General features: G+C 37.0%; 1 protein-coding gene across 5 annotated transcripts in view; it reads left to right on the top strand.

Moving 5' to 3' along the window:
• Nucleotides 1–15,924, top strand: part of ampd2b (adenosine monophosphate deaminase 2b) — a 43,182-nt gene that overhangs the window by 14,004 nt on the left and 13,254 nt on the right. For 4 of the 5 annotated variants that reach the window (XM_028454097.1, XM_028454095.1, XM_028454094.1 and 1 more), the window contains 10 exons: nucleotides 6,510–6,634; nucleotides 6,744–6,874; nucleotides 6,979–7,047; nucleotides 8,171–8,273; nucleotides 8,416–8,605; nucleotides 9,555–9,696; nucleotides 9,829–9,918; nucleotides 11,164–11,293; nucleotides 11,402–11,596; nucleotides 11,673–11,804. In XM_028454097.1, coding sequence (XP_028309898.1) covers nucleotides 6,510–6,634; nucleotides 6,744–6,874; nucleotides 6,979–7,047; nucleotides 8,171–8,273; nucleotides 8,416–8,605; nucleotides 9,555–9,696; nucleotides 9,829–9,918; nucleotides 11,164–11,293; nucleotides 11,402–11,596; nucleotides 11,673–11,804 — 1,307 coding nt within the window. Of the gene's footprint in view, nucleotides 1–2,971; nucleotides 3,108–6,509; nucleotides 6,635–6,743; nucleotides 6,875–6,978; nucleotides 7,048–8,170; nucleotides 8,274–8,415; nucleotides 8,606–9,554; nucleotides 9,697–9,828; nucleotides 9,919–11,163; nucleotides 11,294–11,401; nucleotides 11,597–11,672; nucleotides 11,805–15,924 lie in introns of those variants that run through there. The other variant, XM_028454098.1, reaches the window with a different exon arrangement.

The following is a 15,924-nucleotide window of genomic DNA, read 5'->3' as shown; positions in this document are numbered from 1 at the left end:
ATTTTCTTATTTACCTAAAATTAAACATAAAATGATGTTGCCTTCAAGGCAATAAAAATGATAAATATACGTTTGTATTATTAATACTGTATTATCAATACTAATATATTATGATTATATTGTTATTAAAGAAAAATAATAAAGTTGAAATTAGAAAAAAAAAATACATAAAGATAATAAGTAATATAAATAAATTAATACATACAAAACAAATCATTAACCTGCCTGTGTTATATATAACTGTTATGACATTTACCCCTTTAAACAGGCGTTTAACCTTTAAAAGCAATTCATTGCTCACACGTACCATTTTATTGACTGACTTATGATAACATTAATCTTTGAAATAAATTCTTCTTGCTTCTCTCGAAGAGGTCAGTCGCACTCTCTGTTTCTCCCTCCCTTCCGTCTTATCTCTCTCCCAGCTGCTGCTTTGTCAGGTCTTGTGAAACTAACAAGAGCCTCTCTCTGCAACTCATCCAAAACCGGAATAATGGAATTAATTAGTTGGTCTCTCAGTGCTATCGATCAGATTTTTTCGACGCAAAGAACCAGGGGTGGTGACCCCGCATGTCCAAGCGGGACGTTTGCGGCTGGATACACACTTGACCCTTGGAACAAGTGGCGAGTTGTGTGTCTGTCCATCCTTTCCGTGGAAGACGTGGAGGCCACGTACATGATTGGAATAATGATAGTAGGCATGCTGCTGATCGGAGCTGGTGGCTTCCTAATCTATCGAAAAGTCCGTACTACGCTGGCGACTGTTTTGGAAAAGCTGCCAGTGATTTCTGAAGGATGTAGCAGGGCTCTGAACACTCAGACTCATGTGTTGATCGATATCAAAAGCAAGCAAGAGCTGCTTTTGGATCGTCTACGCGTTATGGATAACAACTGGGAGAAGTTCGAGACCCGGCTTGGAAGTGGAAACTAGGCCACTCATTGGATTACAGCAGAGAGACCCAGGACAGAAGGCTATTGGAAATTAACATAGCCTGTATCAAATCACATTGCTTATCCCCCTTTCGGCTCCCCAGCCAGCCAAGGCTAAAGCCAAGGTTGTCTCAACTCTTATCACCAGGAAGTTTCTGCAGACGGCGGCTCTTACCCCCCACTCCCTCCCCCCGCTCCTTCCCTACATTCCTCCTGGAACTGTTGATGCTGAACTTTTCCACACGTCATCTGGTTGTCAGTAACGCAGCTACAGGTCTTCAACTTCAAATGCCTCGTCGGCCATCTTTCCCCACCTCCCAACCGCAGCTGCATGGAGGCGTGGTTGCAGCGCCGACTGGCAGCACGCCCATGTCCCCAAACGGCTGGACTCCTGTTGTTCTCCCCACCTGACCCCCTCCCCCAGCCAACCTCCCACCCAACCCTTCCTACATGCCTTGTCTCGAGTTGTTTGACTGTGTCATGCTTACATTTATGTTTGCAGAGGCGGTTTTTTTCCTGGTTTCACACTGCTTTCTCTGTTTAGGGAAATCAGTTTCAAACTGGCAGTTTTTTTCCCCTCACCCCTCCTCTCCTCCTGTTATTGATCCCTTTTTTCACCTAAATATGTGGGCGCCGCAAATGGCTGCTCCGGTGTGTTGATGTGTCTCCTTTCACTGCAACTACCTAGTCAAATTCCTCGTATTGTTCTAAACTGTACCTGGTCAATAAAGATTCTGATTCTGATTCTGATTCTGATTAATTTTTCCACGTACCCCCTGCAATGTGCTCACGTACCCCTAGGGGTACAAGTACCCCTGGTTGGGAAACACCGATTTAGAGCTCCTCAGCATTTAAGAAAATATTTATGAAGTCTTTCATAGAAGTTTGAAGAGCGTTGTGAGGCATGGGATGACTATATTGACACTTGTTGTAAAAGTGCAGCCCAGCAAGCTTGTTAGTATAGGTTTAGAAATGTTCTTTTTTGAAAAAAATCTCCAGTCAAATATTTTGTTGAACTAGTCGTCCATTGCAAATTTACACTCGTCGCAAAAGAACGACAAATATAGAAATATCATAGCTGCAGTGAGGCTTTCACAAAGAGAGTTGCAAGGCAGATTTCGGTAACACTTTACTTGAAGTTTTATACATAAGGCTGACATTACACTGTCATTATTATGACATGACACCTGCCATTAGCATGAATAAGGTGTCATGAAGGCTGTCATTAAGTATTGTTCATTACCCTAACCCTTCGTTACCCTAACCCGTAACCCTCCCTAACCCCATTAGATCCTCCACTTAACACAAAAAATGCCAACATAAAATAATAATAATGTAATAATTAATTTTATTTAAAAGCACCTTTCAGGCCACCCAAGGAAACTTAACAATACAAACAGAATAATAAAAACAGGGCAATACTTTATAAAACAGAATAATACAAAAAGACAAGAAAACGTAGCTCCAAAGGTGTCATAATTTATCGAAAAGTGTCTTAATTTAGCGAATGACACTTAATGAGAGCCGTCATGACACCTTATTCATGTTAATGACAGATAATGACAGCGTAATGTCTGTATTGTTTTCAATCTAGGTCAAGATGATAACATTTTCAATGCAGGTCTGTCTTCCCATTGTGAGCAACTTTTTTTCAGAAACTGTTCCCAGAATCCATAATGAGGGTTTTGTGCTGGCCCTTTAATTCCATTCATGTGAGAGGAGATGTGGTGTCATTTGTTTGGCCATCTCCCTCAAACTCTTTCTATCCATCTGACAAAGAAGGCTGTAAGATTTTTAACCTAAGCACTGAGTCAGTGCTGTTTTACTCACATGCTGACAGAGGAGACAACACAAACACCTCCAACACATGGTCCTCTCTGCAAAACACAGCTCAGACTGAGACGACACAGGAGGAAAGGAGACCGGGTGCTAATGGAGAAATCTCACAGTGGGACAAACCACATCCACTGATGACAGGAAGCCTTGCTCCCCTGCCTCCCACACCTCTCGTGGTACATTCCAGATTGATGTCAGAGATGCACAAATGATGAGGATCAGCTCCAGAGGCAGCAAGTGCACCGACAGCTGGCTCAAAGCTGGAGCAAGCTGGCAGAGGGGGGGTCACCCACTGAGATGATGTGAGGGGAGAGTTCATGGATCTGCAGGACCTGCTCTGTGTATGTATGACAGGGACAGATGAAGGGACTGTTGGGTGCGCAAGTGTGCCTATGCCTTTTTGTTTGGTTTGCCTTGTGTTCACCTGGTTTATGTTTTATTTTGTCCTTACCTCTCATCTTGCTTTAAATGGACAGCAGACACCATCCTCCATCATGTGTTGTTGTTGTTGCTCTCCCTCCTCTGCCCTCTAGCTGCTGGGTCATCTAAGCTCTGAGGAGGCAGGTATGCTCCATTTCCCTCATCCTATATCAAACAAACAAACACAAAAGCCCTTTCCCCTTTAACCCCCTACATTTTTTTTTCCCTCTCTTACAATCCAACCCTCGTTCCTCCGCCTGTCCCATGGTGGCTTTGTGCAAAAGCCCCAAGCTGTGCTGTCTTTAGTGCTTTCTGCAGAATGTGTGCTGATTGATTGTCCTACAAACTGGCTTTCTCATCTCTAAGGCTGTTGTAAACATGCAGAGTTGAACAAAAAAAGCTCAGATCTTTAGAAAACTTCTAAAAGTCTGACATCAGACTGAAAAGGCTTTTTGTTATGATTCTGTATGGAGGCATTACAGAGGTACAGGAAGGATGGTTCAACTGGAAACAGCAGGATGCCATGCAGATGTGCAATTCCTGCAGCTGCAGGGACTATAAGCAGAGAAGTCTGCTGTTTGAATCAGAGCAAGGGAATGATGCAGGAGGGGGTGAGGCATCATCGTAACCTCCTTCAATCATCCTGTAATCATTTCATTCAGTATTTGCTTTTTGGAGAGGATGCTTGCACCAATGGGGTTACACATTTAACACAATGTGCAGGGATCCTGTCTCACACCCTGTGGTAGACTGGCATCTGAGCTTTGATTTAATGTGAATTATTCTGTATCAAATATCTATATTTATTCACATGCCACATCCTGAACATATTGCACTCCTGTTAAGATGGACAATACACTTTGTTACCTTTTGTTTTTGGAATGGCAATCAAGTTGAATCTCATCTAATGTGATGATGAGGAGAAAAACTCTGTTTTGTAATTTTTATATACAGAATAATTCACTTTTTTTAACAGTGTAACAAAAGGTTATTGCAGACACTTTTTCTAATTGTCTTTCTGTAAAAAAACTAAATCAACTCAATTTGGTTCTTGTACTTGCGTTGGGTTGTAATTCAATAGTGTCACATTGTGTTTTGTGGGAGCCAAGGTCTCTACATGCAGTTTTATTTATTTATTTATGTTTGTGATCTCTGACCTCTTAGTAGATCTGTTCATCCGTCCCCATCCTGATGCCTTTATTTTGGGGAGAATGAGCAGCTCTGTTGGTCAACTTTCTAATCATGGTTCTTGACTTCTGACGTGTAACTTCTCTCGGCCTTGGGGTGACTTTCCTTCACGTTGGTTAAAGTCCGGTTGATGTTGACACTCTCTTCTTTCTGCTACTTAAATATTGATGTGTTTGATGCATTGGAAACCTCTCTGTAAGCAGACACTGTCAAGTCTTATTTTGATGATTTTTGAGTTGTATTTTGTTTATTTTTTGTCTTGTTTTGTTGATGCTGTGATGTCAGCTGATCCTTCTGCTGTACTATCAGAACACCTGAATTTAAGGATCACACAGTTTAACTTCAGGTGAAACATGCCAGACTTTATTTTCAAAGTGTTTTGCTCTCTAACGGGGAAGGGGGGGCTCAGCTTTCCAGTGACCAACATGGATGTTTTTGCCACAGGACGCCCGCTGCCCTCCACACCAGTGTCCACTGTGATCATGATAGTTTGATATGCCCTCCAGTCTGACAGCACAGAAAATATCCCAGGCAGCTGTCACATTGCATAGATGCAGCCCCCATCTAAAGGAGCATCTGTCTGTGAGACGGTGCAGAGTATTACTTCCTTTATATCCCGTATCCCTTCAGAGATTTAACCTGAAGCCACGTAGCCCTACTCCTACACTAAAAAACACAATTATGTAATGTAATATACAATGTAGCCCTACAGTGAAATTTGTCTCTGAATTTTGTCAGTTACTGTAATCGTAATTGAGTTGCAGTGGATAATTGAAGACGCAACTATAATTGAAAAATGGCCAACCTTTCCTCTGTGTTCACTGGGTTCAAGATTATAAATGCTGTGTGTTTGGCAAATATGTTTACCATCATCTTTCTGTGCTGTTTATAAGAACTAATGTGTGAATTTTACCAAATGTGCAGTGTGTTTATTTAGACTTGTTGAGCCCTGATGGGCCCAGTCATCAGTCTCATCTGCCTGGGGGAGGGTTGTGCTCACACCTGCTGTGTAGAATTCAAATATATCAGACTCTTGGCATCATTGTGTGTCTTTCTACCTTCTGTGGTTTCTAGGCCATAAATCCAGATTGACAGCAGGCTCAGTGACACTCAGGCATGCTCTGGATGAATTATTTATTAGGATTCTAAATATTTCAGTGGAAAGTGCATTGTTACCCGGGGAAAGATGAACATTTGTAATAACATGTTTCCTTCAACAATGAATAAGCTCCTCTTTATGTAAAGTATATGTTTCCCATTGTTGCTTTAAATGCTCATCTCCAGCATCCTTTCAAAGCCTCTAGTACAGCAATTCTCAACTGGTCGGTCAGGACCCTAAAGTGGGTCGCAGACCTGTACTGGGTGGGTCAAAAATTAACGAATTCTTAATGTCTCTTAATGTCTTGTATTTTAGAAGAACCTTTTCTTTTGACAAGCAATTTATGTTTAAAAAAATATTATATATATACTATATGTGTATGCTTTCAACAGCTATTTTTGAAAAACTAAATTCAATTGGTTGAATTCTAAAAAAAAAAAAAAAAAGAATTAAAAAGGGGGTCGTGATATAATGACCGTGGAAAAATGTGGTTTTCTTTTCAGGAATACTTACTTAATATATACTGTGCTTGAATCTTTTCCTTTATGATACTTGAGTATTACTTCAATCTTATTTTGCTCCATATTTTGTTATTGCTTTCATTATTTTAATGTTTAATTATTTTACAAAGTATTTTATACATTCATTAATTCATTTTGCAAACTGGGAAATAAATGGGTGAAAGTTAATAAGCACATATGAGGTCTTATCACCAATCTTTATGCTACCAAAGACATCAGGTACGTTACTATTAATAGACACATTTTCTTGAGTAACCCAATGCAAACTGGTGCACCGATATTTATCTAAGTTTCAAAAATGAAAAAAAAATAAATTAAAAAATAAACTGTTTTCTTGCCATCCATCAACTTTTAGGTTTTCCTATTTTGTCACTTCCCATTTGTAACAAATCAGTGGTTTCGTGTCACTTTTTATTCATAAGTGGGTTTACTAATGCGACTCCTGATCGTTAAAGAATGTTCCTTAAACTTCCTGAAATATTCAGTTGCCTACTTTTCCCTTTGTTTATCTGCAGTTGAGCTCCGTAGTGGTCGTCATCTTCTCACTTCCCAGCATTCCTTGCCTGGGATCCCAGTGGCCTTGAAACAATCCATTGACCTGCGAACATCCATGGATGGAAAATACAAGGAGATTGCTGAGGTCAGCTGATGTTGATGCTGATTTTTGTTTGTTGAAAACCTTCTAGTTATCGCCTGCTACTGGGAACCAAATAATGTGCAGCTTACAGTGTATGTGTGCCTACATGCAGGAGCTGTTCACCCGCAGCCTGACAGAGAGTGAGATGAGAAGCGCTCCCTATGAGTTTCCTGAGGACAGTCCCATCGAGCAGCTCGAGGAGAGGCGTCAGCGTCTTGAGCGACAGATCAGCCAGGATGTCAAGTACGTATTGGAGGAGAGGGCGGAGACCCAAATGGTAGTGTTTGCTGTCCGTCTTTAAAGGGTGATGACCATCCACGTGGTGAAGAGTGCCTCTCTGTCTGCAGGTTTGATCCCGACATCGTCCTCCGAGCCAAACAGGAGTTTATGAAAACAGACAGTGCTACAGATCTGGAGTGAGTAACTATTAACCTCACAATATGAGACCTATACTTCTAGAACAGTGGTTCTCAAACTTTTTTGGCTAAAGTACCCCTTTTCTTTTATTTCTGAATCCAAGTACCCCCTTTGTCCGACTTCAACATTTCTATGAAAAAAAAATCAACTATAGAGCATATTGATGAATGAATGAGTGATAACACATTTCAAAGGATCCCATTGTAAGTAAGAAACAGTATTAAGTGCCTCCTGAATAACGATATCTCTATAGTTTTTTTATCATTTCTTGTCGTCTCCCACCTGTTGTGGGATAGGGCTGCACGATTATGGCCATAATGATAATCGCGATTATTTGGATCAATATTGTTAATCACAATTATTATTTGTCTGTATTTTTAAAGAACTACTTTTTAACAAGCAATATGTGAACAGTTTAAAGGGCAAAATAAAAGCTTTAAACAAGAATCATGATAAATACTAAAAAAAAAAATACAAATTAACCCAAGAATTTAAAATGTACATTGGGCAACTGCTTGAAAAAAGCGTATAAAGAAAAGGCAAGAACATTAAGGCGCGTTCACACCAAACGCGACTTTAGCGACTCTGGCGACTAGATTACATTCAAAATCAATGTAAGTGATGCGGCTCACACAATTCCGGATGACCCGAAGTCTCGCTCGCTTTTTTTAGATAGTGTAATGAAGCCTTAATTGTGTGTTTGCCCCCTAGTGTTTGGCTGACTCCCGGGGTTGAGAAAGTGCCTGATTGGGTATGCAGCAGATCCTGCATTTTAAAAGTAGAAATCGCCAACGATCAGTTTAATTTAATCGTGACAGCTAAAATCATAATCACAATTAAAATTTGATAAATTGTGCAGCCCTAGTGTGGGACAAAGACTGACCCTTGTATTTTAGTTTCATGTTCTTTTCAAGATCATTTTCATCATCATTATTATGATTATCATTTTGAACTAAAAATAAACATCATAAAACCCTATATTTTTTACGTTTTCATTTGTTAGTTTTCCACTTTCTCTCAATTACCCCCCGTAGTGCCATTACATACCCCTAGGGGTACACGTACCCCCATTTGTAAAACATTGCTCTAGAACATACATTTATGGTATTGGTGTGTCTTTAGATACATGAAGGAGCAGAACTTAAGCCCTGAGCTGCAGGAGAGAGAACTGCCCCCTGAGAAGGAGTACCAACGGGTCTCTATTTCTGGAGAGGAGAAGTGTGGGGTGAGTCAGAGACACTGAGTAAGAGTGAGTATTATTTAGTAGGAGCAAACAATCTATTTGTGTAGTTTCTCACAAGTAAGTAACACCTCCGGCTTTTGTCCTTGGTTCATTTTTCTCTATTGTTTTTTGTTCTTTGTTCCAGGTTCCCTTCACAGATCTGTTGGATGCCGCCAAATGTGTGGTCAAAGCTCTGTTCATCAGACAGAAGTACATGGGCCTATCACTGCAGAGCTTCTGCAGGACAACTGCATGCTACCTTCAGGAGCTCAGTGAAAGTTCTCTGGACTTAGAGGAGTACGAGGAGGAGGTGCCAGAGAACACAGTCACTGCTGGTAGGTAACAGAAAAACTAACTGTATTTGTACTGGGATTTTTGTTTTATACATGGAATAGTATGGAAGACTCATTTTTGTTTAATGCACAAACAGGTTATGTGAAATGGCAACATCTTCCTTCAAATTTGGATTTATGTCAAGCTTCATTGACAAAGTTTTAATTTAGTTTTACATTAAATTTAGTTTCCAGCAATGATAGCAAATTTATAGATGGATGGATGGATGGATATTTTAATATTTCATTGGACGGATGGATAGATTATATTTTAATCGTTGGATGGATGGATGGATATTTTTAATATTTTAAAGGATAGATCTTTATTATAATGGATGGATATTTTAATGGATGGATGGATGGATATTTTAATATTTTGGTGGATGGATGGATGGATATTTTAATGGATGGATGGACAGATGGATGGATATTATAATGGATGGATGGATGGATGGATATTTTAATATTTTGGTGGATGGATGGATGGATGATGGATATTTTAATGAATGGATGGATATTTTAATATTTTAATTGAAGGATGGATGGATGGATATTATAATGGATGGCTGGATGGATATTTTAATATTTTGGTGGATGGATGGATAGATGGATATTTTAATCGATGGATGAATGCATATTTTAATATTTTAAAGGATGATGTATATTATAATGGATGGATGTATTGATGGATATTTTAATCAATGGATGGATGGATGGATATTTTATAATTTTAAAGGATGGATGGATACTATAATGGATGGATCGATAGATAAATATTTTAATCAATGTTTGGATGGATGGATATTTTACAGGATGGATGGATGAATGGATACTATAATGGATAGATTGATATTTAATGGATGGTTGTCAGACTGAACAGGCTCACACTGTGTAGGTTGTTAAACTGTATGACCGCCTTGCTTTGACACTTTGACGTTCTGTCTGCTCCCAGAAAACACTGTGCACCCACCCGTTTATAAAACACACCCTTACGAGAACCAGAACCCTGCTAGCTTCCCCGCTGACATGGGTTATGGCTGTAAGATGGTGGATGGAATCATGCATGTGTACACATCAAGAAACACAATGGAAAAGTGAGAGAATTACCCAAAATTCCCTTTCTGCACACGTGCACATCTTTACCTGTTTTTTGCACAAGTTTCTCCCATTACTTGTTGACTTCAGCCGATCTTATGTAGATCTTATGTGTGTGATGTGTCCAACAGGAGCACAGAGCTGGATCTGCCCTACCCAGACCTGCAGGAGTACATCGCAGATATGAATGTCATGATGGCCCTCATTATCAATGGTCCTGTGTAAGTCAGAAGGGATCTTTGATTCTACACCAGATCGTCACTATGACCTTATGACAGAACTCACATGTATCAAACTCAGAAGTGTAAAGAGTACTGATATATTCTACTCAAGTAGAAGTACTGTTACTTGATTGAAATTTTACTCAAGTACAAGTACAAGTAAGTCATACATAAAATACTCAAGTACAAGTAAAAAGTAGCTCAATTTAATAGTACTCAAAGCAAAAGTTACTAGTTACTTTCACCCCCCACATTTATTTTTAGTAATTAATCTCATGTATAATTTTAAAAAGGAAGAGACGAAATCTTGCACAATAGGAATTTAATTTAATTTGCACAAAGGCATCTGTATAAAATAAAATAATACTAAGAACACCAATGAATTAAAAAAAAAAAAAATAATTAAATTCTCAGGCTCTAAGTATAGCTAAATTTATTAACTATAAAACTGAGAAAATAACCTTCATTCAATGCTGTTGGGGCGCTGTACATTACATTGAATCTGGTTGGTCGTCTAGGATGTGATGCATTTGATTATTTAATTTAATTTTTTTAGAGTTTCACAATGTGCGTTGATCATTTTACAGCAAAAAATAATAATTAACTCAGTAACGGTTGGGTGTAGAAATGTAACAAATTACTTCTTTTGAAATGGACTAAAATACAAGGAAAATTACTGATTTAGAAATATACTCAAAAAAGTACAAGTACCCAAAATGCAACTCAATTACATTAATGTGAGTACTTGTAATCCATTGCTTTCACCTCTGGTTAAACTCAAGGCCTAGGGGCCAAATCCGGCCCATTAGAGCATCTGATTCAACCCACAGAAAAAACATGAATCATTGTGTAAATTACCAAATCATTTAGTTGTTAATTGTTGTTGAAAGAGCTCTAAATATTTCTAAAATCCTGCAATTTTTCAGAAATGATTCCACAAAATCCAAAATTAAAAAATTAAAATTAAATTAAAAATTAAAAAACAATTGGTCATAAAATCAAAAGTCAAAGGACATTTAAGTATCTGACACTTACTGCTAAGATATTGTGGATTCCTTCCATACTTGATGTCTAATTTATAACTGGAAGTGCAAACTTTGGTACATTACTGTTGAAATTGTCTGTTTTCCTGCCTAAAATCTGCGGCCCACTTGTGATTGAACTGGTTCGTAACTGGCCCTTGAACTACAATGAGTTTAACACTTCTGACTTAACCTAATGTATCTTTTCTTGCTTTTACCACAGAAAGTCTTTCTGCTATCGCCGCCTGCAGTATCTCAGCTCCAAGTTTCAGATGCACATTCTGCTAAATGAGATGAAAGAGCTAGCGGCCCAAAAGAAAGTCCCACACCGAGACTTTTATAATATCCGTAAGGTGATCTTGAGATTTTTTTTCTTCTCCTCTTTTTGTTTTAATAAATATTATTTGAAGTCCAGAGCCCGATTGCAGTGTTTGTGGTTTTTTTTTCATTTTGTCGCACAGGTTGACACACACATTCACGCTTCATCCTGCATGAACCAAAAGCACCTCCTACGTTTTATCAAAAGGGCCATGAAGAAGTATCCTAAAGAGATTGTGCACAGGGAAAAAGACAAAGGTCAGACACTAATGGAGGTGTTTGAGAGCATGAACCTGACGGCCTTTGACCTCAGCGTGGACACCTTGGATATGCACGCAGTGAGTGACACACATAAAGGACAGATCCAACAGCTATTCAGGAGTGCAGTTGTAATAATTGTACTGTTTTTTTCAGGATCGAAACACTTTCCACCGATTTGACAAATTCAACGCCAAATACAATCCTATTGGAGAGTCCATCCTGAGAGAGATCTTCATTAAAACAGACAACTACGTCGGAGGCAAATACTTTGGCCACATCATCAAGGTGCTCACTGAGTCCATGGAAACCTCACACGTTACCCTTAGAGCACTTGTGTCAAACTCAAGACCCGGGGGCCAAATCCGGCCCTTTCAAGCAATCAAAATCGGCCCGCGTGGGAAAGTCAAAATAACTGACAAACATGAATCATTGTGTAAATTACCAAATAATTTAGTTGTTGATATCTCAGTATGGTTGCAAAGGGGCGTAAAATATCTGGCAGATTTCCACGGGAACTTAAAGATTCAGTATTGTGCTATTTTTCACTCATCTCTATTTGTTCTAAGAACCCCCAAAAACAGTATTTAAGGTTTATTCTCCCTAACTCGCATGTTTTTCAGAGTTTTAACCCTCAGAAAAGTCAGTTTAATTACGGTTCTAAAAACTGACTGTTTTGGGGCCTTCATGCATATGCATGAGTGGGCATGTCTATAGACGCGGACTCCACACAACAGTTTTATTACCATAGCGATTTCCTTTTGCTATGCACACACTAGTTATTGTTTTCAGCCAAAAAACTGCACATCACAGTGAAACACATGGCTATTTAAGCGGTTATTGTGATTGTGAGTCTGACAAAAGCTGCTCCATGGTGTGTTTATCTCATCATCAGCATCAGCAGAGTTAGTCAGCTGTTTAGCTCATTTTTCATAATACTGCCCCTTTAAACTTGGGAATTTGTGCAATATTAAAAAATAGAAACTTTTCAAGGAAATTTTTTATTGAAATTAAGCAGAAATTGAGAAAAAATTTAAATCATTGTATCATATCCAGACAAATATTGTCATTCATGCAAAAATAATACCATTTCAACAGATTTATTTGGAAGTGGAACTTGATAATTATTCAAGTGGAGTTTGCAGTTTTCCCATTTTTGTATAACATGATTGAAGTAATTTTTACTCGCAAATTGTTGAAAGAAAGCTAATTTTTCCAAAATCCTGCTTAATCCTCAATTTATTTGACATTTCCCAAAAAAAATTAGATACAATACAGTAACTGTCACCTATTTCTTGGATATTGTCGGTGTCTTATATACTATCATTCATACATGGAAATGCAAAGTAGCACAAATGTTAAAATTTTGCGATTCCACACTTGAGATCAAACTGCTCCGTATTTGGCCCCTGAACTAAAGTGAGTTTGACACCACTGCCTTAGAGTCACTTAATGGGGTGGTATTATGAAAAAAATCACTTTATAAAGGTTTTGCGAAGTGATATACATCCTTTCAGCCTCATTCAGAGGGCCAAAGTTAAAAAAAAAAAAAAAGTCTAATAGTCGTCTGAACTCAATTTCTTTTAAATTTTCGAAAAGTATGCCTTACTTTATATATAAAGCCTTATCTCCTATTTTGGGTGATTTTTGATTTTCGGCATTTTTTGTGCCTTACTGCTTTCTTAGCACAATTTAATTATGTGCATTATATTTGCAGTAGTTTTTAGACTCTAATAATGGTCAGAGCTCAATTTTTTCTATTTTTCAAAAACATGCCTTACTAAAGCCTTACTTTCGGTTTTGAGTGATTTCTTTTTTGATTTTTTGATTTTTTTTGTGCTTTACTGCTTTCTTAGCCCATTTTAAGTGTGTGCATTGCATTTGCAATAGTTTTTAGGGTCTAATGATTGTCTTACCTTCATTTTTTTGAAATTTTTGAAATATGTGCCTTACCTCCGATTTCAGGTGATTTTTGATTTTCATCATTTTTTGTGCCTTATTGCTTTCTTAGCCCATTTTAAGTATATGCATTATATTTGCAGTAGTTTTTAGGGTGTATTGATAGTCTTAACTCAATTTAAATTTTTTGAAATTTTTGAAAAACGTGCCTTACATCAAATGACTTCAGCCTTACTTTGAATTTTATGTGATTTTTTTTTTTTGTTTTTGTTTTTTTTTTTTTTTTTTTTCATTTTATGTGCCTTACTGCTTTCTTAGCACATTTTAAGTGTGTGCATCATATTTGCAGTAGATTTTAGAATCTACTGATGGTCTTATCTCAATTTTTTGAAATTTTTGAAGAATATGCCTTACTAAAGCCTTACTTTCAACTTTGGGTGATTTTTGATTTTCGTCATTTTTTGTACTTCATTGCTTTCTTTGCCCATTTTAAGTATGTGCATTATATTTGCAGTAGGTTTTAGGGTCTAATGAAGGTCTTACCTCAATTTTTGTTTGTTTTTTTTAATTTTTAAAAATTATGCCTTACTAAAGCCTTACCTCCATTTTCGGGTGATTTTTGACTTTTGTCATTTTTTGTACCTTACTGCCTTCTTATCCCATTCTAAGTATGCGCATCATATTTGCAGCAGTTTTTAGGGTCTACTGATGGTCTTATCTCAATTTTTTGAAATTTTTGAAGAATATGCCTTACTAAAGCCTTACTTTAAATTTTAGGTGATTTTTTTTTTTTTTTTTTCATTTTTTGTACCTTACTGCCTTCTTAACCCATTTTAAGTGTGTGCATCATATTTGCAGTAGTTTTTAAAGTCTAATGATGGTCTTACCTCAATTTTTAGTTTTTAAAATTTTTGAAAATTATGCCTCACTAAAGCCTTATCTCCGATTTCAGGTGATTTTTGATTTTCATAATTTTTTGTGCCTTCCTGCTTTCTTCGGCCATCTTAAGTATGCGCATCATATTTGCAGTAGTTTTTAGGGTCTAATAATCGTCTTATATCATTTTTTTTCTATTTTTCAAAAACATGCCTTTCAAAAGCCTTACCTCCGATTTCATGTGATTTTTGACTTTTGTCATTTTTTGTACCTTACTGCTTTCTTAGCACATTTTAGTATGTGCATCATATTTGCAGTAGACTTTAGAATCTACTGATGGTCTTATCTCAATTTTTTGAAATTTTTGAAGAATATGCCTTACTAAAGCCTTACTTTGGATTTTGGGTGATTTTTGATTTTCTTTTTTTTGTACTTGATTGCTTTCTTTGCCCATTTTTAAGTATGTGCATTATTTTTGCAGTAGTTTTTAGGGTCTAATGAAGGTCTTACCTCAATTTTTGTTTTTTGTTTTTAATTTTTCAAAATTATGCCGCCTTACCTCCGATTTCGGGTGATTTTTGATTTTTTAAATTTTTCAAAAACATGCCTTACTAAAGCCTTACTTTCAATTTTAGGTGATTTTTTATTTTCACCATTTTTTGTGCCTTACTTCTTTTTTTTGCACCTTTTAAATATGCGCATCATATTTGCAGTAGTTTTTAGGGTCTAATAATGGTCTTGTATCATTTTTTATTTTTTGAAATCTCCGATTTCGGGTGATTTTTGATTTTCATCTTTTTTTGTGCCTTACTGCTTTCTTTGCACATTTTAAGTATGTGCATCATATTTGCAGTAGATTTTAGGGTCTACTGATGGTCTTATCTCAATTTTTTTAAATTTTTGAAAATTATGCCTTACTAAAGCCTTACCTCCGATTTCGGGTGATTTTTGAATTTTGTCATTCTTTTGTACCTTACTGCCTTCTTATCCCATTTTAAGTATGCACATCATATTTGCAGTAGTTTTTAGGGTATAATGATGGTCTTATCTCAGTTTTTATTTTTTTAAATTTTTCAAAAACATGCCTTACTAAAGCCTTACTTTCAATTTTAGGTGATATTTTTTTATTTTTTTCATTTTTTGTACCTTACTGCCTTCTTAACCCATTTTAAGTGTATACATCATATTTGGAGTAGTTTATAAAGTGTAATGATGGTCTTACCTCAATTTTTAGTTTTTAAAGTTTTTGAAAATCATGCCTTACTAAAGCCTTACCTCTGATTTCGGGTTATTTTTGATTTTCGTAATTTTTTGTACCTTATTGCTTTGTTAGCCCATTTTAAGTATGTGCATTATATTTGCAGTAGATTTTAGGGTCTACTGATGGTCTTACCTCAATTTTTGGTTTTTGAAATTTTTGAAAATCATGATTTACTAAAGCCTTATCTCCGATTTCAGGTGATTTTTGATTTTCATAATTTTTTGTGCCTTCCTGCTTTCTTCGGCCATCTTAAGTATGCGCATCATATTTGCAGTAGTTTTTAGGGTCTAATAATCGTCTTATATCATTTTTTATTTTTTGAAATTTTTGAAAATTATGCCTCACTATAGCCTTACCTCCGATTTCATGTGA

This window comes from Gouania willdenowi, chromosome 7 (genome assembly GCF_900634775.1).
Source record: "Gouania willdenowi chromosome 7, fGouWil2.1, whole genome shotgun sequence".
NCBI classification, from domain to species: Eukaryota; Metazoa; Chordata; class Actinopteri; order Blenniiformes; family Gobiesocidae; genus Gouania; species Gouania willdenowi.
This window is presented reverse-complemented; position numbering and strand designations above follow the sequence as displayed.